The sequence below is a fragment of the Calcarisporiella thermophila genome, assembly GCF_041956535.1.
Source record: "Calcarisporiella thermophila strain CBS 279.70 unplaced genomic scaffold VTP21scaffold_7, whole genome shotgun sequence".
NCBI lineage: Eukaryota > Fungi > Calcarisporiellomycota > Calcarisporiellomycetes > Calcarisporiellales > Calcarisporiellaceae > Calcarisporiella > Calcarisporiella thermophila.
In genome coordinates, this window is record NW_027192197.1 from 208,426 (window position 1) to 228,700 (window position 20,275).

A 20,275-nucleotide genomic window follows, 5' to 3' on the forward strand; every position below is an offset into this window, starting at 1 on the left:
AATGAGTGGGCGACTTGATGGAAGAAAAAAAAACGAACTGTGCAGGAGTGATAAAAACCTTGAAATGTTGAGGGCGAACTAATTGAGCGTGGCGTGCCCTTGCCTTCGACTGACCGGTTTTCCTTAAATCTACGTCACCGCATAGGTGCTTTTGCCACCGGTTACCTGATACTCTAGATTTCTTTTTCGAGAATGTGGGGAAGGAAAAAAAATGTATTGTAAAATGAATGAATGAACATCGACCAAGCAAAAGAGAAACAATATACATCCACAACACTTTTTATATGTATATATTAAAATGTATGTATAAAAAATAATTAAAAGGTCCAAGGAATTTTTTTTTCAATTTTCAATGATTGTATTTCGTTAGAAAATGTACAAAATCCCAAGCATAAAATTGTTATTGACAACTCCAGTGCGTGCCTGACTCCACCGTGCTAAAATGAAGCGCCTCGTTGATGTTTTGATTTTATCCTCAATGGTGATGTCATATCGTCGATGGGGTCCCCCTCTTCATCCCTCTCGATGATGACCGACCTCTGGTCTAGCTCCCTGCGCCCCATAGTCATGCGCCTGAGTCTCGGAGTCGATCTGTACTTTAGGGAGCGGCGCGTCCGCGCGCCCAGAAACCGCTGTTCAGCGGGCCATTTCGCTAGAGTTGGCGAGGCTACCGGGGAGGCCGTGTACATAGGGGTGCTAGTGCCGGCGCCTGCATCCTCCAAGAGCAAGACCCTTCTTTGATCGGTTGCCGCCTGGACCAGTGTCTCCATGACGAGCATCATTTGCCCGCGTGCGGTGTCGACATACCACGACTCGAAGAGCAAGCTTCCTAGGGTGAGAACCAGGGTCCAATAGACAAGGTGCATGAAGAGCCACCCGGCATTAGGCGGCAGGCTGAGAGTGGCCACATTCGTGGAGGCGTAGTAGTGTTCAGAAACCATGCTTGACGCCTCCTCGTAAGTGAAAGGGGAGATACGTAGCCGTCTCGAATCAAAGCGTCGTTTGATGCTCCTATGTCGAAACAGGAGTCTCCGCTCCACGTTCGTCCACTCCTCCTTTCTTGCCTCTGGGGCGACCAGCTCTTTCGCGAGCATATCCACGGTGCGAATCGTCGAATCCACCCGCAGTATTGAATTCACAAGCTGAGACTGCGACTCGCGCAAAAAGTGGAAGTCACTCTCGTGGGAGTCCTGGTTCGTACGCTTGATGAGAGCACCCTTGCTGCACTCATGGCTGGGCGAAGGCGGACTCGACGTAGCAGAATGCAATAGCATATCCGGAGTGATGGACACCGTACTCGGGGAGGTCACGGCCTCTGTCGCTCCTTGGATAAGCTCGTTGAGTTTGCTACAGATTCGGTTGTAAGTGTCGTCCTCTTCAGTCTCTGACTCCTGGGTAGCCGTCTGAGCTAGGAGCTCCTTAAGTTGCGAGCTAGTTTGACCTTCGATCGTCTCCTGCGCAAGCACCTTGGGAGAAGGGGAAGGAGAGAAGTGAGTTGAACTCAGCGATGTCACAAAGGATCTGGATTTCGTGGGCCACTTACCTGGACGGTTCGTGCGCTCTCCAAGAATCCGGCCTCTTCTTGGGTCAATGGCTCCTGTTCTCGACGTGCCTCGAGTTTAGCAAGTAGAGATTGGATGCTAATGGAGATATGAAGGGAGCTCGGGGTAAGTCAAATATTAAAGACATAGAAAACAAGGGAAACAGCTACTCGGACAAACGGGACTTTAAGTCGCTCATGGCGAATGCTTGGTCGGAGAGCGCTGACCGCATTGAAGAAACCATGTCCTCGAGTTGATTTATCTGAAGGGGAAAAGGAGAGCCTCGGTGGGAAGTTCAACAGAATATACCAAAGACAATCGGGTCCCACTTACCTTCATCGAAGGTCTGTTTCCACTCGGACACACTTCCACCACCAGCCTCTCACCCGCCTCGGGTACCGGTGAATAGGGTGGTGGTGGAGGAGCTAGCGGTGGCGAATTGGCGAGAGGTGCCCCTTCAGTGGCAATACGAGAATGAGTGCCAGAAATGGGCTGTTCGGCACGCCGCCGTTGGGGATGAGCTGCCCTTGTAGTTTGCTTTTCCTTCACGAGCGAATTCCGGCTATTCTGCCCATTAGGACTGGATGTGGATGTCACCGTCAACCGATTGGTGCCATGGTGGAGGCGCGATGTCGACGCGGTAGAACGCTTTTGGGTTGTCTGAGGCGGTTGCCGAGGACTGGCGGTGTGGGTGGAAGTGCGCTGAGAAGTGGTTGCACGCTGAGAGGGTGTTATGCGTTGAGACGAGGCTGTTCGCTGGGGAGTTGCTGTGCCATTGGATGAAGATGGATTTGCGCGCCGGGTAGTCTGAGGGGGACGATTTGGCCGTATCATTTACGGGTTGGCGTCCCTCAAGGTGCTCTTTCCAAATAAAAATGGTCAGGAGGCGGTTTATGATAATGAGCAAAGATAAGACTAGAGATATGAAAAGCTCTTGCTCCGATCCCACGTTGCTCAAGAGACGGGATTAGCGATGAAATGGAGAAGATGCAATATCGGTAAATGGAAGGGATATGGGGACCGAAGTCGCAACCTTAGCCAAGATAGAGAATAGGAAGACCTGAATAAAAAAAAAACGGTCAACAACGTTGCAAAATGGGGAATTGATGTCACATTGCCAATGTAAACTTTTGGGGCATCCCGCAACGCAGGGGCTGGCCCATCTCATGCAAATCGTGCAGCTTGAAATTTCCCACAGGATAGCTGGGAAACGTAGGACTGTGCGTGGCGAGGGGGCGCGCCTTCCTTCTCTTTCATATATGCATCGCGAATGCCCTCTCTCTCCGCCGCACTCCCACTCTAGCAAGCCTAGCTAAAGGGTGCCGATGAGGCCCCGAGAGGGCCCCTGCGCGTCGTTCCTGACAGCTCTGGGCCTGCCTCCGCCAAGGACTTGAGGCGGTAGCAGGCGACGTCAGTGTGAAACCTGTTCTGGCCGTGAGTGCCCTGTTCTCGCGGGTCGCGCGGGCGGGCGGCCCAGGCGATTTGCGGCCAGGGCCGGCCTTGACCGTTTCCTGGAAAGCGGATGCGAGGGCATTGAAACCCCTCTATCCAAACCCAGAGCTAAGACGCGTAAATTTGGCCCTCTTTCCTTTCCGAGCGCTCCTGATCGAAGCGCGGTGATTGGGCCGGGCAGTTCATCGTTGACTTTTAAAGGAATTTCAGGGGGAGATCGCAGGAGGACACAGCGTGTGCATAGCGCTTTCCCCTCTTTCCCACCTCAATCGAAGGTATAAGTCCTCCCCCTTTCCCTCTTGGCCTGAAACCTTTCTCCTCCGGAATCTTATAAAACTGGATTTGCTCATCCCTCGCCCTCTCTTCTCTCTGTCACAACTGTGGTCACCCCTGTGTCACGCATGACCATTGTGTGTCCTGACTCTCCAATCTCAATCACCTATACCCTCCCCCCTCGGCAATTCTCTCGAGACCAAAAAGCATAGTCCCTCCCCCGCTCTCCTGTGTTTCTCAAAGTCGACTTCCGAATAGTTGAAGATGAGTTTGACGATACAGCACATGCATTCCCTGCCCGATCTCCTTGAGGCCAGCACCAACTACAAGCTGACACAACTCGCTCTGCACCCTTCTCCCACCCACTGCTTTCACCGCCGTATCCTGCTGCTAAACTTCCTGAGGCGCCTCCACCACAAAGACACGCGCCGCCATATCCAGCTCCCGCTCGGAGAGTGGCAATTTCTGGCCGAGGATGCTCTGGTTCCTCGGAACATCGATGACGTGGAGCAATGTGTGGACGCATACGTGAACATCGTCAATACCCGGCGGGAGCTAGAGGCACTGGAGGCCATGGGCGCCACGCGTAAAAGACGGGCTAGTCGCGAGGTCGCAGGAGAGCTTGCCCGGAGTATCGTGGGCGCAGCCAAGAAGAAGGAGTCGACAACTCAGAAAAAGCCATCGCGAAAGAGCTATTCCAAATCGAACGTGGATTACACGATGCCCCCATCACCTTCTCCCTCCTACCCGCCACCTATGCCACCGCCGCCTCCTCCCCCGCCTCCCTCCAACCCCGCCCCATCTTTGCCAAATGATTCGGAAATCCTGGCCCAGATCGCGGAGAATCTCTCCCCACGAAGCCAACCACGCGTCTTGAGCGTCCATACTCCGGCCAGGCCCACCCATGTCTCCCCACCTTCGGCAAGATCCCCCAAGACATCTTCAAAGAGTTCGGATCTCTCCCGCCCGGAATCGCCAAAGGTTTCCCCGCCGACATCGATCAGCCGCTCAAGCTGTGCGAAAACTAAGCCATCCCTTTCCCCTTCCAAGGCAATGAGCACCCTTTCCCTCGAGTGGGCCCCTGAAGATATAGCCTTCCTTGCGGCCACCCTGCACCAATTCAACGGAGACGAGGTAACGCGGCCTCTACAACCCAAAATGTCCTCGAAATGCGCCAAGCATGCCAACCCCTCCCCGAGGATAAAATCGGTCTCGCCTGACCCTCTCTCGTCTTTCTTGGACTACCTCGACTCGAAGGCGTTGCCTCCACTGCCCCCCTCTTCTCCCTACTATTCGCCCCCTCCCTCTCCTCCTTTGAGCGAGGCTAGCAAGACTCCCCCAAGAGTGGACCTAAAGCTAATGTTTTCCGACCCGCTCGATCTAGACTTCCTCCCCCTCAAAACCATCGAACCTTTCAAACTGCCCGATCAAGACGACCAGGGGCTCTTCTTGCGAATGGACCTGAGCCACCCCCCCTATTGGTTCGACTCCGATCCCCCGACCCCTCCCCAACCAGAGCAAAAGAGCAGAAAGCCAAGAGAAAGAAAATCCGTGGCAAACCATCACCAGTACTATGAGGGCGCGGGGCACGGCACGGACTTCAACACTGGGAGGAGCACGCCAAAGGCGGACGATATGAAAGAGAGATGGCTGGAAGTACGAGGACTTGTGCAGTTTGGAAGCGGGATAGCGTCGCCCGCGGCCATAGCCCGTCTCGCGGCCGACGGCAAGGAAATCACGCCGCTGCGTCCGCCGGGCAGGATGGAGAAAGCGCAGCGTAAAGGCACCTCGGTGGCGCACAAAGTGAAGAGCGAGTTCAGCAGGTTCGTGCGGTTTTAGAGCGGAACATAAACGAGGGCCCCGTCTCCTGTTCTACTACGCTGCTATTTATATTTTACCTTGTGTTATCTATGCCCTATGGATGCTTTTTCTCCTTTGACCTCCCCCCCTCATGTTGGTATATCCCGATACTTATTATGATTGTTTTCTTTATTTTTATCCACCAAAATACGTGCTGTTCTTCCCCAGCGCTCATATCATCTGTTTACCTATCAAAGCATGCGTACTGTATAGTGTTTTTTCTACTTATAGGCTCAATTTTTGTTTTCGCCTTTTCCTTTTCATTCTTTCCCTTTCTCTTTTTCCTTTGTAAGCGGTTTCAATGATGGGAGGGGCGCAGCATTAAGGTGGGATGATTTTGATAGCTCGTTTCTCCTCTTTGTATATCCTTATCCCCTTTTCACCATTCCCATCACCCCAATAAACGCCCATTCCATGGAAGACGACTGGTTAATAATCCCCAAGGAGAATGCTGAAAGGGTGAAGCACGTCTTCTCACGGCACCTGGGGAGCCAAGTCACCACCATCGAGAAGATTTATGCTGGATCGTTCAGCGAAGTATTTCTGGTGACATGTGCGTCAGGACAAGAGTACATCGCGCGGATATGCAGATCCCAAGACGGATGGCGAACGGAGAACCAGGTCTGTTCATGCTTCTCGTTTTCTCCTGATGCATTGCGTTGCATGGGCGGGGGACTAACATAGCTCCATATGATTTTTAGGTGGCATGCCTCTCCCTTATTTCGAAGCACACAACGATCGCGGTTCCACGGGTCCTGCATTGGTGCGTGGACACCAGCGAGATCGGCGCGGAATATATCATTATGACCAAGATACCCGGCGAGCGCCTCGAGCAGCATTGGTACTCGCTTGCCCCAGACTCCAAGCAGAAACTCCTCGCCCAGCTTGCCGACTGGGTGGTGCAGCTCAAGCGGATACCGGTAGAACGCATCGGTGTCTTTGGCTTTGATTCGGAGGGGCAGGTCCGAATCCGGACGCTGAGCGAGGTCATGTTCTTGTTCTTGAAGGGGGGGAGGGGAGAGGAGGAGCAGTTTGAAAGCGTCCGGCGGTATGTTGAGGCGCATGCGCAAGAGTTTGGGGGCGTTCCCGCCGAGAAGGGGGGGGACCTGATCGCGCAGATCGATCGGTTGATGGAGCGTGTGTTCCAGGCACAGGGCGGTGGCGAAGCCCCCGTGATGCTATGCCACAACGACCTCTCCGAGACGAACATCATGGTGGAGGGCGATCGGCTGACGGGTCTGTTAGACTTTGAATTCAGTGGGGCGTTTCCTGGTAGGTTTCATCCTCTCCCTCCTACGGGGCGTTGCTCGCTAACCCCCTCCTCTAACCATAGCGGACGTGGAGGCGTTTGGCTCATTCGAATTCCTAGACACCGAGCTGCCCTGGGATCATCCTCCGGTGCCTGCCGAGGGGGAGATCGCCTCGCTCAAGGAGTATTTTAGGCAGGAGGTGGATCGGCTCGATCCGGCCGTCGCCAAATATCTCTTCACCAAAGAGCGCATCTTCGTCAGCGAGTTCATCCTGGAGTTTCTAATATCGCCCGCGTACGACCAGCAACAGCGGCGAGCAGCGTGCCGGCTGTGGCGCGACCACTTCAAGGTCACATAGCCTCGGGAGGAGAGGGGGACTCTTTGTGTATTTTTTCATTGGGTACTGCCTTTGTTCTTTTTGTCCGCCTGTAGCTTTTGGGTTTTTTCTCTCTATTCGCCTCCATTGCAATCTGTATTTTCAATTCGTTTTCCAAGGGAACCATCGATGGTATATGTATATGTTCAGCATGACTCTCGTCCATCCACTCGGGCCCTCCGCCCCCCCCTCCCCTCGCCCCTCTTCTCCTCTCCATCTAGAGAGCTATCTCCCCTCGCCCCTCTTCTCCTCTCCATCTAGAGAGCTATCTCCCCACCACCTTCTCTCCCGGTCCTAGATGAGAATAAAAGCCGGCCTCCGATGGGATGAAGACTTATATTTTTTATTTTTTTTTTCTTTCATAAATAATAAAAAGAAAAAAAAAACGAGTTAAAATCGCAGAATGGATAGGGGGAGAGGGAGGAAGAAGAAAAAAAAAAAGGGCGGGCGGTTTAAATCTTTACACAATAACAAAAAAGAAATTCTAGGAGATAATATATTTTTTGTAGTAGAGGGTGGATCCTTTAGGCCTTGGTCACCTTGGCAATCTCCACGGAGTTGGTGGCGCCGAGCACACGCTTAATGTCGCCGTAGATGGCGAACTGGAAGGCGGTGAGGGTACCCACCATCACAATACGGGCACCCAAGCCGGTGAACAGACCCTTAGGACCGAGCTGCAGGGTCATGTCGTAGAGGCGGGTGATGATGGAGCCCTCGGCACCCTTCTGCTTGTTGATCTTGGAGAGAAGAGTGTCGGCGGGCTGTGAGATGATGGCGGCGGCAATACCGGCAATCAAACCAGAGCTGAGGTTCACGGTGGTGTTCACTCCGGCGGAGAGCTCGTTCTTGGACTTGCCCATGGCGGAGTAGATGTTCTCGGCGGCAATTTCGTAGACCACGAACTTAGCCATGGTGTAGGGGATTTGCTAAGGAAGGGAACGGGGGAGCGTCGTCAGTGAATTACTGCTGGGACCCCCAAGATACCAAATGCAATAAATGAAAATCTCCCCTTACCTTGAACAAGATAGGGATGAAGCCGGAGTAGAATCCACGGATCACACCCTCCTCCTTCAACAAACGAGTGAAACCGCCCAACAAACCGTTGGCGAAAGTGGGCTGCGACACAAGGCGGATACGGGTAGCCTCCAGCGGGCAGAGGGCGACATCGGCGAAGAATTCGGCAATGGCCGACGATGCGAGGTAGATGGCGGTGCGGTGCTCAGACGCAGCCTCGACACCCAAGTAGTCGATGAAGGTCTTCTTCCAGAATTCATAACCGCCGAACTTGAAGGCACCCTGGAGGAAGTAGCCGGCAGCGGTGGGGCCGAAGCCGGTGAGGAGGGCACCAGCACCCTCAGCCTTGATGACCTGACCGAAGGCGGCCACCATACCCTAAGCAGAACAAGAAAAGAGAATTGCAGTCATATTAGTCAACATTCGGGAGATGGCACCGATAAACCAAGACGAGCAAAAAAAGAACATCACATACCCTGTTGTACACTTGGGGCTCAAGCTGGATTCTTGTCTTCACCACATCAACGGGAGTGAGGGCTCCGTGGGTGACGGAGCAGCACACGGCACCGGCGAAGGCGAAGCGGGCATAGAGGCCAACTCCAGACGGGGCCTGGGAGTCAACGGGAGAGGGGGCAACGAAGTGCTTGCTCAACACTTTTTGAGAGGGGAAGAGATGGGACATGATGACTGTTTTTAAGGTGTATTAAAGTGTCTAAGTGAGAAGAGAAAAGGGGGAGGGGAGAAAAAAAAAAGAGAAAGGGACCTTCCTTGAAAAACTTCGAACAGGGGCTCGCTTCCTTTATGTTCCTATTTTTTTTTCTTCTGCGGAAGGGTAAACAATCAACATCCACGCGAGGAAACGATTGGTGGGCAGGCAGATTGTGGTGGACATTACGCCGTGGTGGATTGGATCCTGTGGCTAACGCAAGAAATAGACGCGCTTGCGTGTTCCCCCTCCAGTTTAAAGTGGGTTAGCGAAGGAGTTTTGATCGCACACTTTCAATCAACAACACACCTCTTTAGAAAATGGCATGTATCTGAAGGAGATCTCGAATCCTCTCTATGGAATCACGCGATCTAACCCATTTTGTTTCGTTCTCTTGCCTGATAGGGTAATGCGCAGTCAGGAATTCCGCCGGGTGGAGGCGCACCCGGAAAGGACAAAGACAAGCAGGTAAGGCATGGTGGATCATAAACCGCAATCGCGATGGAGGATTCCTGGATCGAAGCTATTCCCATCGAATACTAATGCTGCTCTTTGCTTCTCCTCCTGTTGGTAGGAGAAAGACAAGAAGAAGAAGTGGGAACCCCCCGTGCCCACTCGCGTCGGCAAAAAGAAGAAACGTGGCCCCGATCCCACCTCGAAGCTCCCGCAAGTGTTCCCCACGACGCGATGTAAGCTCAAGCTTCTCAAGCATGAGCGCATCAAGGATTACCTCCTGATGGAGGAGGAGTTCGTGACGTACCAGGAGCGGCTCAGGCCACAGGAAGAGAAACATGAGGAGGAGCGCACCCGCGTAGACGATCTGCGGGGCTCACCCATGGGCGTGGGATCGCTCGAGGAAATCATCGACGATGATCACGCCATTGTTTCGTCGGCCACCGGTCCCGAATACTACGTGAGCATTCTCTCATTCGTGGATAAAGATTCTCTCGAGCCCGGCTGCTCCGTCCTACTACACCACAAGAATATGTCGGTGATTGGGGTGTTGCAGGATGAAACAGACCCGATGGTTAGCGTGATGAAGCTGGAGAAGGCCCCCACAGAATCCTACGCAGACATCGGTGGGCTCGAGCAGCAGATCCAAGAAATCAAAGAGTCCGTCGAGCTGCCGCTTACTCACCCCGAGCTCTACGAGGAGATGGGTATCAAACCCCCCAAGGGCGTCATTCTGTACGGCCCCCCCGGCACCGGCAAAACTTTGCTCGCTAAAGCCGTGGCCAACCAGACGTCCGCGACCTTTTTGCGTGTGGTGGGCTCAGAGCTTATCCAAAAATATTTGGGCGATGGGCCGAAGCTGGTGAGAGAGCTCTTCCGGGTGGCCGAGGAGCATGCGCCGTCCATTGTGTTTATTGACGAGATTGATGCTGTTGGTACGAAACGGTATGTATTTGGCGCAGTTCGAGCGGTTTCACGGGATTATATTGACCTCAATATCCTCGCTCTTTTTTTTTCTTGTTTTCTGTCCATGCCAATAGATATGACTCGACCTCTGGAGGCGAGCGTGAGATTCAGCGCACTATGCTTGAGCTGCTTAACCAGCTCGACGGATTCGATTCGCGGGGGGATGTCAAGGTCATCATGGCCACCAACCGAATCGAGTCACTGGACCCGGCCCTGATCCGCCCAGGTCGAATTGACCGCAAGATCGAGTTCCCGCTGCCCGACGTGAAGACAAAGCGGCGCATTTTCGGCATCCACACCTCTCGGATGACGCTTGCAGAAGACGTGGATCTCGAGGAGTTCGTCATGTCCAAAGACGACTTGAGTGGCGCCGACATCAAGGCCATTTGCACGGAGGCCGGGCTGCTGGCGTTACGAGAGCGACGAATGAAAGTTGTGGCGGATGACTTTAGAAAGGCTAGGGAGAAGGTCCTCTATCGGAAGAGCGAGGGCACACCAGAAGGCTTATATTTGTAGAGGGGAACCACCGATGGCGCGACTCCGCATTTTCTTTTTTTTTTTGTGCGTAATTATTCTTTTTTTTTCAATGAAGACAATATTCTTTTTCTCAAATGACCGGCTCGAGTCGTTCCAATTGGGGGTGCATCTTTCAAGCTTAATGCGCCTCATCTTTATCGATCCCATGCCCATGCAAAATAATATCGTGGCCCTCCTCAGCCTGGGCCTGGCCGGAAGGAAAGGATTGGAAGGATTCCTCGACCTTTTTCCCAATACTCGAGGAGAAGTCCACCTACATTAGCATAACTAGAATGGACCTGCGCAATACTTGGTTATTTTTCAAGTAGCAAACATCGCGAACCATCCATGAGGCACAGCCCTAAAGGCCAATAGAGTTGGATGACGTCCTTGAAGCCAACCTCGTCCAATTTTATTTATATGTGAAATAGACTCAACTCTTTTGACAGCACGGCTCTACTATCCCCTCTGCAGAGAGGGATAACTCTTGCTCTCCAAGCCGCTGGCTTTGTTAACAGTCACACAAGCCTTCTAAGCCGAAAAACCGTAGCTTTCAGAGTGGGACAGTGTCGTTGACTGGCCATGCTATTTTTGTATTCCACCGGCTCACCGTTCTCACGTACGCCTGGCCGTGGGCCCTACGGCTCAGAGCTAGGCCCAGGGCGCACCCTCGCCTATCAGGAGGATTGCCCAAACCAACTTCCTTGGGAGAGTGGGCGCACGCCTCCGGCTCGGAGACACTCGCCAGGGCTGCCGTGGTGGGGCTCTGTTTGCTCGCGCCGTATTCATATTGCGCTTTCAATCCAAGTTTCAGACGCACGGAGCTTGAATTCAAGGTTGCTTATGCGGAATTCTTGAACGCAGCACAAAGCCAAGAACACTTACCATTACCAAGATGCTATGGCATCATGCTGAGCAAATCGGCCGGAGCAAGCAGACAGAGCCAGGGGGACGGCGGCATCGCCCGAGAACCCCCGCGCAGAGCGCGTCGGGGGCGCTGGCGGTATGGTCAAGGGATGCTCCCCCCACTTGCAGCCACGGTAGAGTTGGTGGGGGCGGGGGAGGCGGCGGAGGGATCCAAAATCCGGCTCCAACCGGAAATCGGCTGAGGGAGAATGAAAAAAAAAAAGCGTAGCCCGTGCCCACTGTTTGTGTTGCCCTTCTAGGCTAATTTTACTCACACTAACTGCACCAAACGCTATTTATAAATAAACGCTTCCGATGGCCTGAGCAGACCCCCTCTTCGCTCTCCCGCCCCGTTCCCCCTCCTCTTTGCACGCCTTGAAGAGCAGGAGCACTATGCTGAAATCTCTCGCCGTCTTTGCGCTCCTTCTCCAGCTGGCGGTGGCTGCCCCGCTGCTCAACACCACCATAGGCACCGACCGGAACACCATGGTCGACACTTGCAATGCAGGTTGGTTTATCATCGCCCTTCTGCAGAGGAATGCTGCTTTCAAGGCCTCTAACCTCTCCCCCGTGCGCCTCTGTGCTGGCGCGTAGATGTCACGACCATGGACGCCAAGAAGTATTTTGGCCAGCAGATGGATCTCGGTGTGAACTGGCATGTGTCGCTCCCTTATGACAAATGGATTCCAGGAGGACCTGAGATCCCCATTATTGTCGATGGGGGCAAGAACAAGTTCAACCACCTTGTCATCATTGCAACCACCCTGAGTCTGGAGCACATCGGCGTGTGGAAGGTCCCGAATGAAGGATTCGCGACTGGTAAGTGCCATGGGTTCACCCTTGCATTGACGTGCCCGGCTAATGCGCTAACTCCCTGTGTGGATGCAAATGAATAGTGGATAGCTGCCAAGGCGAAAACATTGGTGCCGCCTTGGTGACCACAACCAACAATCCTATCGGCCCCCAGCTGGAGCTTAGATGGCAGCCCCCGAGCAAGAGCGGCCTTGGCCCGATCCAGTTCTTCAGCTGCGTCGCGGCCTCCGAGCCCGTGCGCGGCTATCAGTGCTACTCAAGCGACGGAATAGAGGAGCAGGATTAATACCGTCTCCCTTCTCCCCTATTCCCTCCGCTAGATTCCCACCTAATGATGTATACACCGCTATTTAACCCCCTAGCTCTATTTATCTATCCCCCTATATCACTCTCCCTCTATATCCTAATTATTTAATCCTACCTAGTTTAGTGTGCTGTCTAATCCTTGCATAATACCTCGCCTAATTCCCTAATTTTGCAATATATTAACTACGACCCAGATACCTCTCCTATCTTGTTTATACTGGTATAGAAATAAAGCGCCCTGAAAAAGTGTGTCCATTCCACACCGTGTTTCTCGGCCCTACTTTTCCTTTCCCCACACGAGCTCATCCTCCTCCCCCCCCCCCCTCTTTAGCCAGCCTTAAGAGTCTGGTGGCTCGTGCAGAGATGAATTTAATGCCTTGGATGGTCCAGCCAAATTGGCCGCAATTTTTTCATTCGATCCATTCGTCTTTATAAGATAACACTGAACCCTCTGCAGAGCCTTCCACCCATCTTGCCTCAGGATGCCTTTACGAGTCGTGGTTGGGACCTTTAACCTCAACCACCAGCCCATCGACTCCGATCTCTCCACATGGCTGCTGGATGAATTCGACCGCACCCCCGCCCCTCCTGACTTTGTTGCCATCGGCTTCCAAGAGCTTGCGCCTCTTGCCTTCTCCTACGACAACGACGATCGCATTCAGGCCCTTCTCACCCAGACCGCCGCGCCGCTGAAAGCAAAATTCCCGGCCCATTACTTTGAGCTCATCGCGGCGGTCAACCACATGGGCCGCTTGCTGCTCGTGTACGCGCTTCAAAAAGATGGGAGGAGCGTTTCCGTGTTCATCGCCACAATGGGCTGTGGGTATGTCTATTTGGGGAACAAGGGCGCCATGGGGGTCAGCGTGCGTCTTGAGGATCGCGATGACGGCCCATGCACCCTATGCTTTGTCAACTGCCATTTGGCCGCGCACATGCACAATTTGCAGCGGCGTAACCAAGACTTTAGAAGCGTGTGCGAGCGGCTCGTCTTCACCGCGGATGAAGATATCCTGGAAAGGGAGGAATCACATACTACAAAAGTTGCTCAAGCCTATCCAATGCGAAGAAGAAGAGGGGCGAGAAGAAGAGGAGGAGGAGGAGGAGGAGGAGGAAGGAGAATGCCAGGGGTCGAAGAAGTGCCGCTTTTGGGCGACGAAGAAGAGGAGGAGGAAGAGGGAGAGGGAGAGGGAGAGGTAGGAGATGGCTCCGAAGGAGGTCAGAGCGGGGGCGTGAGGGAGGAAAGGGAGGGCGGTGATCGAAGCACCCTAGGTGAATATGGGGCCGGATTGAACGGACTTGGCGGGCGCGCGACCGGATCCAGGGGGAGCAGAGGGAAACGGGAATGGAACCTCTATGACCATGACTTCACCTTCCTCTTGGGCGACCTCAACTATCGCATCCAGCTCGACCATCCTCGCCACGGGCCCCTCACGCTCTCCGGCCTGCTGCAAGCCATTCCGGATCGCCTACACAGCCTCCACGCGTACGATCAACTGACCGCGGAGCGTGCCGCCGGGCGCACCCTGCATGGGTTCCAGGAGGGCCCCCTCGATTTTCCCCCGACGTACAAGTATTTTCGCGAGTCGATCCTCTACAACCATCGCAGGCGCGTGCCCTCGTGGTGCGACCGGGTGCTGTGGCGGAGCCGCGCAGGAGCAAGGGTAGAGCTGGGGCACTATCGCTCCTACCCCGAGTACATGAATTCCGACCACCGCCCGGTGTCGGCGTCGTTCACCCTGGCCGTCATGCATTCGGCCGATTCAGGGCCCCGGTTTCTGGCGAATGCACGTGATGAATATCAGACGCCGTGCAGCCATGGGCCGTTCGGGATTGATCCCTGGTGGCGAGCCAAGCTGCGGTTGGGGTTGGTGCTTGATAGGGTGCTTTGCGAGCTCCTTACATTGGCTGTGTCGCCGAAGCCTCGATCGTTAATTGTTTTTGCGGCACTGGCAATTTTGATCGCCAGCGGCGGCTTTTTTGCCAAGTGGCTCCTGGGCTAGACGATTCGGGGGAGAGGCATGAGGTGAAGGAGCTGTCGAGTAACCGTCTGAGCTAATGGGCTGTATTACTTTAGCGGGGGCGAGGAAGGGCGGCGGAGAACGCCCTTGTTAACTCTTTTTCTGCATTCTGCTGTGTTGTTTGTTGCCTTGTACTCTCTCGTAATATGAGGAAATGACATGATTTCAGTTAATTGAACCTAGATCAAGTTTTGTGTGTGCGTGCCCTCCACTATGGTTTGTGCTTGCTCGTCGCCTTTCCAATCTTTGCCAATCTTACCACTGCTCCTCGAGCACATAAGCGCTGCAATCATAAGACGGCGGCCTAAAAATAACCGGCCCAAAACATTCTAGCCAATTCGGCGGTGTGACCTCCCACTCGAAATATTCAAGCAGCCTGGTACAAACCCACTTTTTTTTTTTACAAGCATTCCCTCTCGCTTTTCACAAGGCACTGCCTGTCTCCTTTGAGGTCCCCAAAACTCTTGTGTCCTGATCGCACAGGCTTGTTCCCAAGAAACCCAAGGACCAACTGGGAGGAGCTCAGACCATGGCCTGAAAGAGAGCGTAGGGGCCGGGGAGGAATGAGGCGGCGCGGGGGGGGGGGGGTTGCTTCTGCTTCCCACCGTCCACACAATAAGATCGCCCAGCCATTCATTCGCCCTCAGCGTGATACACGTAAACCCTGAGTACAGCGGGGAGCCTGTTTACGGGCTGTCACGGAACCGGAGTAGCGAAAAGGAAAGTTTTGACTAAAATTCAGACGCACGTCACCACCGTGATTGTGGAATCTGGCTGGTTCTGCTGGGGAGGCGAGGGGGGGGGGGAGGGGGAGGGGCGAGGAGGGGGGGGCCGGTGCTTGCGATCTCCATGCAGATGGGCTCCCCCATTAGGTTCGCCACGTTATCCGCGAACCAGTCTATGCTGCAGCAGCCAGAGCAGGAGCTGGGCACTTTGGCGGCAGAACGATTTGCTCTCGTTCCGCATTAGCTGCCGGGGCCAGGTTGTGACGACACCGGATCAAGCCTCTCTTGCAAAACGGATGCAATGCAATTGCATGTTTTTCTGAAATCCGTTTTGATTTGCGAAGCGGCTAACCCACATCCCTCAATATACTGGACAATGCTTTTTTTTCTGGAGGAGACAAAAACCTACTTCTGGCCGCTTCAATGACTCTGTGTAAGGACTTGCGGCCCAACTCGTACAACCTTAACGTTAAAACACCGCTTCTTTTTCTTATTCCACCGTCTCTTTTTTGCCGTCGTCCGTGCTCTCTCATAGATTCACACCGCGGAGACCTTGGATGAATTGTCTTAGAATTTTTCGCTATAAAGTCCAGGCCTCGGTCCAACTTTTCAGAAGATCACCCTCGTTGCCATCAACTCTATTCCCTCCCCCATCGAAGCCTTTACCCACCCTCGTATATATTTAACCCTCTAAGCGTTTTGCCTCTTTTTCTTCTTTTCATTGCCTTCTCTTTCCTCTCTCGTCCCCACTCCCTCTTCTCCTGCTTTCTCTGAGAAGAACTCCCTTCCCCCCCCCCCCTCCCACTGCTACCATGATGCAAGACACACTGAGCTATTTGAACTCCCTTAGCTTCCACTCTCCCAGCGAACACGCCCTCCTGGCCAACTCGCCGGCCGGCGACGACTTGGTCTCTCCCCTGCTGCTCTCGGGCTATCCCGCCGCGCTTGCCTCTCCCCAGTTCGACACCACGCCGCCGCCCACCGACTTCTCCAGCCCGCAGCAGGCCAAACCTCTTCCTCTCTCGACGACCGCGGCCCAACCTTACCCCACGGCCTACCAGCAGTCGCAGAACCTTGCTCCCGCACCCTCGCACTACCGCCATCTGACGTTCCCCCACCCCTACTCGCGCACCCCCTTCTTCACCCCCTCGCTGACCCACGCCTACACCCCCTATCCCCAGACCCATCCGCTCCCGGTCAGCCCCAAGTCTCGTAAGAGGATGCGCACCACCCCCGAGCAACTTGCCATCCTCCAGCAGATCTTCGCCGCCAACCCAACCCCAAACAGCCATCTCCGGCTGCACATCGCCCGCCACCTGGACTTGCCGCTTCGCTCGGTCCAGATCTGGTTCCAAAACCGCCGCGCAAAGGCAAAGCTGCTTGAGCGCAAAGAGCGCCAGGGGGGCGGCGAGGAGGAGAGGGAGGAGCGGAGGAGGAGCTGTCCCAGCTCGAGGAACGAGAGCCCGGTCAGCGATGCCGCGCGGAAACCCGGATGGGAGAGCCATGCCCTCGACCAGGAGAACAAGCTCGAGACGCGACTCCGCCGCTCGGCCTCCATGCCTACCCCCCACGCCCCCACGCCTCAACAGACGGTGCCCAACCTCGACCACTGCACCTCCGACGTCCCGGATCCATGGCTGCCCTGGGACGACTCGACCCAATTCCTGCTTTCCCCGGCTGCGGATGCCCTTGTGAACGATGCGGATGGAATGTGGGGGATGTTCGATGCTTAGGCGGGTTGAGCTCCAAAATAGAGGAGCCTATCTGAATCTCCGCTTCCTCCCAACCCCTTCCTCCCCCAACCAACCCCCAACCCCCCCGATCGGCTTAACCTCCCGTCGCCCTTTCCCCACTCCAACTATTTATTTATTTAATCTGATGTGTTTCTTGTCTCTTTTTTCTTTATAATCCAGTTTCAATTGTTTAATATCCTCAATTGCCTTCGTCCCCCGCCCTCTCTCCCCCTCCTTTGAAATATCTTTGTTATTAATGCTGCAGCCCTAATGATCTTTGTGTGTTATGTGGAAAAGTTTATACACCCCCTCTACATTGTGCTTTATTTTCTATGCCTATAACTTATTTCTCTTGGATATGATTGTTTGTGATATATAAATAGAAGACCGATTTTCAATCCTTATCCGGATCCTGGAACGGATTCCTGAAGACGTGGCCCCTGTTTCACATTACTAGTGAACAGCACGGTGGAATGAGGGAACAAATTGGGGGGCGAGCCACGTGAAATTCATGGTGATAAGCTGTGCCAAGTAACGCAAACCAATCTCCGCTGGGGGACCAGTGAGAAGGAGGGCAGCGTTTTGAGGCTGGATTGACATCAATTTTATTCCTCCAGGATGAAAACAAGAGACTATCGAACATGTCACAAAAATAAGTACATCGAAAGAGCTGAATAAAAGGAAAAAACTTTAAAAGGAATAAGGGCCGGCGATAAGAACGGCCCCAGCTATTGTGAGGAGGAGGGGGAAGGAGGGGAATATATTAAATAAAAAACGAGAAGATTTTCCGGGATGGCTCGGGTTATTTTCCGAGCCATCTATGCACCCAAGTTGTTGTAGGCAAGCAGATTCACGGTGTCCTTGTCGAATCCAGTGATGGCATTCTTAAGCCCCGCCTTCTGCAGGTACTTGACCATCTCGGCGTGGTTGCGGTTCTTCTCGGACAGGAACTGGGCCAGCAGACCCGTGACGTGTGGGGCGGCCATCGAGGTGCCCGAGATGGACTTGGTCTTCCCGTCATTCCAGGTGGAGAGCACATCCACCCCGGGGGCAATGATGTCCACGCACTTGCCAAAGCTGCTGAAGTCTGCCTTCTTGTCGTTGACGTCCGAGGCCGCCGTGACAATCGCCTTCTCGGCACGAGGAGGGGACAGCAGGCACGAGTCGGCGTTCTTGTTTCCGGCAGACACCGCGAAGTGCACGCCGGCCTCGACCGCCTTGTTCACGGCATTGTCCAGCGCGTCGGAGTTTCCTCCGCTGAGAGACATGTTGGCCACGGCTCGCTTCTTGTTGTTGGTATCGGCCGAAGTGCCCTTAGCGTCCTTGACCACCCAGTCAATGGCAGCCACGATTTTACTGGTGGAGCCTGTGCCATTGCCATTGAGTACCTTCACGGCCACGAGCTGGACCTTCTTCGCCACACCATAGGTCTTGGATCCGATCGTCCCGGCAACGTGGGTGCCATGGCCGTGCAAGTCCTTGTCGCCGTCGTCCGCAAAGGTGGCGCCCCAGCGCGCACGGCCTTCGAACTCGGGATGGGTGGTCAGAATGCCCGTGTCTACCACAAGTAAGGTCCAACATCATGAGCAAAAGTAAGGAGGGTCAGCCCGAGGCAAACGGGTGCGTCTTACCGAGAACATAGGCGGTCACGCCCTTGCCACCGTCGGGGTTGTAGACATACTTGTCCTTGGTCTTGTCGTCGAGTTTCTTCCGATGTGAGACGCGAGCAAGTCCCCACGGGGAGCCCTTTTGGGTCCTGTTTTTCTTCTTCTTAGTTGTGTCGGCCTCGACCTGCTCCGGCTCAGCGGCCTCAGGCTCGGGGACCTCGTCGGCGTCAAGACTGACAACAGCATCACGTTCGACATAGGCAACCTATGAATGATGTAAAAATGCCATGAGTATACCCTCTTGATACTGTCCCCTACGAAAAGAGGGAGGTGGCGGAGGACTCACCGTAGGATCGGCACGAATCTTCTTCAGAGTCTCGGCATCAAATTGTCCTGCGAAACCCTTGAAGTCCTCGATCTCGAAGACGTGCTTCACGCCATCCCGAATGGCCTGGCTCTTCAGCTGAGAGGACTCTTCCGCGCCTGGCTTGTAGACGACAATGTAGGAGCCGTCGATCACTTTGGCCTGCCCTTCGGGTGCAACGAGGGGAGCGAGGTCCTCGTCGGCGGGACCGGCGATCGCGCTAGCTGCCAGAGTGGCTACCAAGAGGCAGTTGAGAACACGTTTGATGAACATGCTAAATTATCACACACACAACGAAGGGGTGAGGTTGAGGGGAGAAAGGTAAGGATTGTAGAGAAGGTGAAGATTTCTAGAAAAGAAATGAGGAGTAGGAGAGTTTGGTTTTGATCTTTTGTTTTTCGCCAAAGAGGAACCTATTTATATGGTTGCTCACCCCCCCCCCTCCTCTTCCCATCTCCACGGACTCATTTCTAATCAATACGATTTTGAATTGAAGACGTCTTGGACGGCCGAATTTTCTAAATTTTAGCTTTACACCATTACCAAGTTGTGTATGAGAAATAAAGTCTGTTTTTGAGGTCAAAAAGCCCTCTAAGCATCCCTCTACTCTGCTGCCCTGAGGAGATTTTGCGGTCGCCTGCTCCACGCGGAGGGTGGCTTTTTTTCTTGATGAGGAATGGTCACTTTGAGTTTGTGCTTGCCCTCCTCCCCCCAATACGCCCCGCCAGGTTAGGCTATCGTAATCAGGGAAAACATGAACAATCCGTTTGTCCATTCCGCAAAGAATAAGCGTTCCTTTGCTCCCTCTGATTTCGTAAAGTGAGGGCCTAATCCACGGAGGAGTGGCTAGGTGCATCTAATTTTTTTCCTTTGGCTCACCCGAGATCCATGGAGGGTTGAACCTAAATGGCTGGGCCCAATTACCTTGTGCAATATGAGGCGAGCCAATGGGTTACTCATCATGGGGAGAAAGTGCTGTGCAATCCAAATAAGATATGAAGGTAAGCAGGCATTAAGTGTCGTATTTAAGGTTGATTGCGTTTGATGATCCACCTCTCCGCGCCCTTCCCTAATCGCCAAACAACCATAATGCATTAAAGAACCCAATTTTATAGAGTTTGTTCTCCCCTCTCCCCTCTGGCTCTGACGAATCCGTTCTATTTTCGAAAGGATTTGGAGCTTGAGCAAACCTCAAGACACGTGGACACTCCTCAGCTTGTATTCCTTTACGTCGGGCGCTGGACATCTCATGATTGCAAAGCCAGTCATCTCTCGACTTCTTGCAGTCCTCCAATGGCCACTCCCTAGAATCTAGGTTGCCTTCGGTCCCATTCTTCATCTTTACCGTATTCCTATTCAAGATACATTGGGTATTCCACGCCTAGGAATCTCACAA

At 53.7% G+C, this 20,275-nt stretch overlaps 11 protein-coding genes across 11 annotated transcripts; 8 read left to right on the forward strand and 3 right to left on the reverse strand.

Moving 5' to 3' along the window:
• Nucleotides 1-437: 437 nt before the first annotated feature.
• On the reverse strand, nucleotides 438-2,375 carry VTP21DRAFT_10359 (uncharacterized protein; the record flags this gene model as incomplete). The annotated part of the gene is made up of 4 exons (XM_069389686.1): nucleotides 438-1,466; nucleotides 1,544-1,640; nucleotides 1,712-1,803; nucleotides 1,875-2,375. 4 exons carry the CDS (start codon nucleotides 2,373-2,375, stop codon nucleotides 438-440), a joined length of 1,719 nt encoding a protein of 572 aa, XP_069252982.1.
• Nucleotides 2,376-2,647: 272 nt separating this feature from the next.
• VTP21DRAFT_10360 (uncharacterized protein) lies at nucleotides 2,648-3,161 on the forward strand (the record flags this gene model as incomplete). The annotated part of the gene is made up of 2 exons (XM_069389688.1): nucleotides 2,648-2,761; nucleotides 2,907-3,161. The coding sequence occupies 2 exons, from the start codon at nucleotides 2,648-2,650 to the stop codon at nucleotides 3,159-3,161; spliced, it is 369 nt and encodes a 122-aa protein (XP_069252983.1).
• Nucleotides 3,162-3,530: 369 nt separating this feature from the next.
• On the forward strand, nucleotides 3,531-5,105 carry VTP21DRAFT_10361 (uncharacterized protein; the record flags this gene model as incomplete). The annotated part of the gene is made up of 1 exon (XM_069389689.1): nucleotides 3,531-5,105. One exon carries the CDS (start codon nucleotides 3,531-3,533, stop codon nucleotides 5,103-5,105), a length of 1,575 nt encoding a protein of 524 aa, XP_069252984.1.
• Nucleotides 5,106-5,540: 435 nt separating this feature from the next.
• On the forward strand, nucleotides 5,541-6,734 carry VTP21DRAFT_10362 (uncharacterized protein; the record flags this gene model as incomplete). Its single annotated transcript, XM_069389690.1, has 3 exons — nucleotides 5,541-5,747; nucleotides 5,828-6,398; nucleotides 6,460-6,734. 3 exons carry the CDS (start codon nucleotides 5,541-5,543, stop codon nucleotides 6,732-6,734), a joined length of 1,053 nt encoding a protein of 350 aa, XP_069252985.1.
• Nucleotides 6,735-7,276: 542 nt separating this feature from the next.
• On the reverse strand, nucleotides 7,277-8,448 carry VTP21DRAFT_10363 (uncharacterized protein; the record flags this gene model as incomplete). Its single annotated transcript, XM_069389691.1, has 3 exons — nucleotides 7,277-7,678; nucleotides 7,767-8,144; nucleotides 8,242-8,448. 3 exons carry the CDS (start codon nucleotides 8,446-8,448, stop codon nucleotides 7,277-7,279), a joined length of 987 nt encoding a protein of 328 aa, XP_069252986.1.
• Nucleotides 8,449-8,792: 344 nt separating this feature from the next.
• VTP21DRAFT_10364 (uncharacterized protein) lies at nucleotides 8,793-10,407 on the forward strand (the record flags this gene model as incomplete). The annotated part of the gene is made up of 4 exons (XM_069389692.1): nucleotides 8,793-8,795; nucleotides 8,878-8,940; nucleotides 9,047-9,870; nucleotides 9,966-10,407. 4 exons carry the CDS (start codon nucleotides 8,793-8,795, stop codon nucleotides 10,405-10,407), a joined length of 1,332 nt encoding a protein of 443 aa, XP_069252987.1.
• A 70-nt stretch (nucleotides 10,408-10,477) lies between these two features.
• Nucleotides 10,478-11,516, forward strand: VTP21DRAFT_10365 (uncharacterized protein; the record flags this gene model as incomplete). Its single annotated transcript, XM_069389693.1, has 2 exons — nucleotides 10,478-10,675; nucleotides 10,926-11,516. The coding sequence occupies 2 exons, from the start codon at nucleotides 10,478-10,480 to the stop codon at nucleotides 11,514-11,516; spliced, it is 789 nt and encodes a 262-aa protein (XP_069252988.1).
• A 190-nt stretch (nucleotides 11,517-11,706) lies between these two features.
• VTP21DRAFT_10366 (uncharacterized protein) lies at nucleotides 11,707-12,412 on the forward strand (the record flags this gene model as incomplete). The annotated part of the gene is made up of 3 exons (XM_069389694.1): nucleotides 11,707-11,821; nucleotides 11,908-12,132; nucleotides 12,210-12,412. 3 exons carry the CDS (start codon nucleotides 11,707-11,709, stop codon nucleotides 12,410-12,412), a joined length of 543 nt encoding a protein of 180 aa, XP_069252989.1.
• A 502-nt stretch (nucleotides 12,413-12,914) lies between these two features.
• VTP21DRAFT_10367 (uncharacterized protein) lies at nucleotides 12,915-14,432 on the forward strand (the record flags this gene model as incomplete). The annotated part of the gene is made up of 1 exon (XM_069389695.1): nucleotides 12,915-14,432. The coding sequence occupies one exon, from the start codon at nucleotides 12,915-12,917 to the stop codon at nucleotides 14,430-14,432; it is 1,518 nt and encodes a 505-aa protein (XP_069252990.1).
• Nucleotides 14,433-15,987: 1,555 nt separating this feature from the next.
• VTP21DRAFT_10368 (uncharacterized protein) lies at nucleotides 15,988-16,908 on the forward strand (the record flags this gene model as incomplete). The annotated part of the gene is made up of 1 exon (XM_069389696.1): nucleotides 15,988-16,908. The coding sequence occupies one exon, from the start codon at nucleotides 15,988-15,990 to the stop codon at nucleotides 16,906-16,908; it is 921 nt and encodes a 306-aa protein (XP_069252991.1).
• An 818-nt stretch (nucleotides 16,909-17,726) lies between these two features.
• VTP21DRAFT_10369 (uncharacterized protein) lies at nucleotides 17,727-19,152 on the reverse strand (the record flags this gene model as incomplete). The annotated part of the gene is made up of 3 exons (XM_069389697.1): nucleotides 17,727-18,466; nucleotides 18,540-18,780; nucleotides 18,862-19,152. The coding sequence occupies 3 exons, from the start codon at nucleotides 19,150-19,152 to the stop codon at nucleotides 17,727-17,729; spliced, it is 1,272 nt and encodes a 423-aa protein (XP_069252992.1).
• Between the last annotated feature and the right edge of the window lie 1,123 nt (nucleotides 19,153-20,275).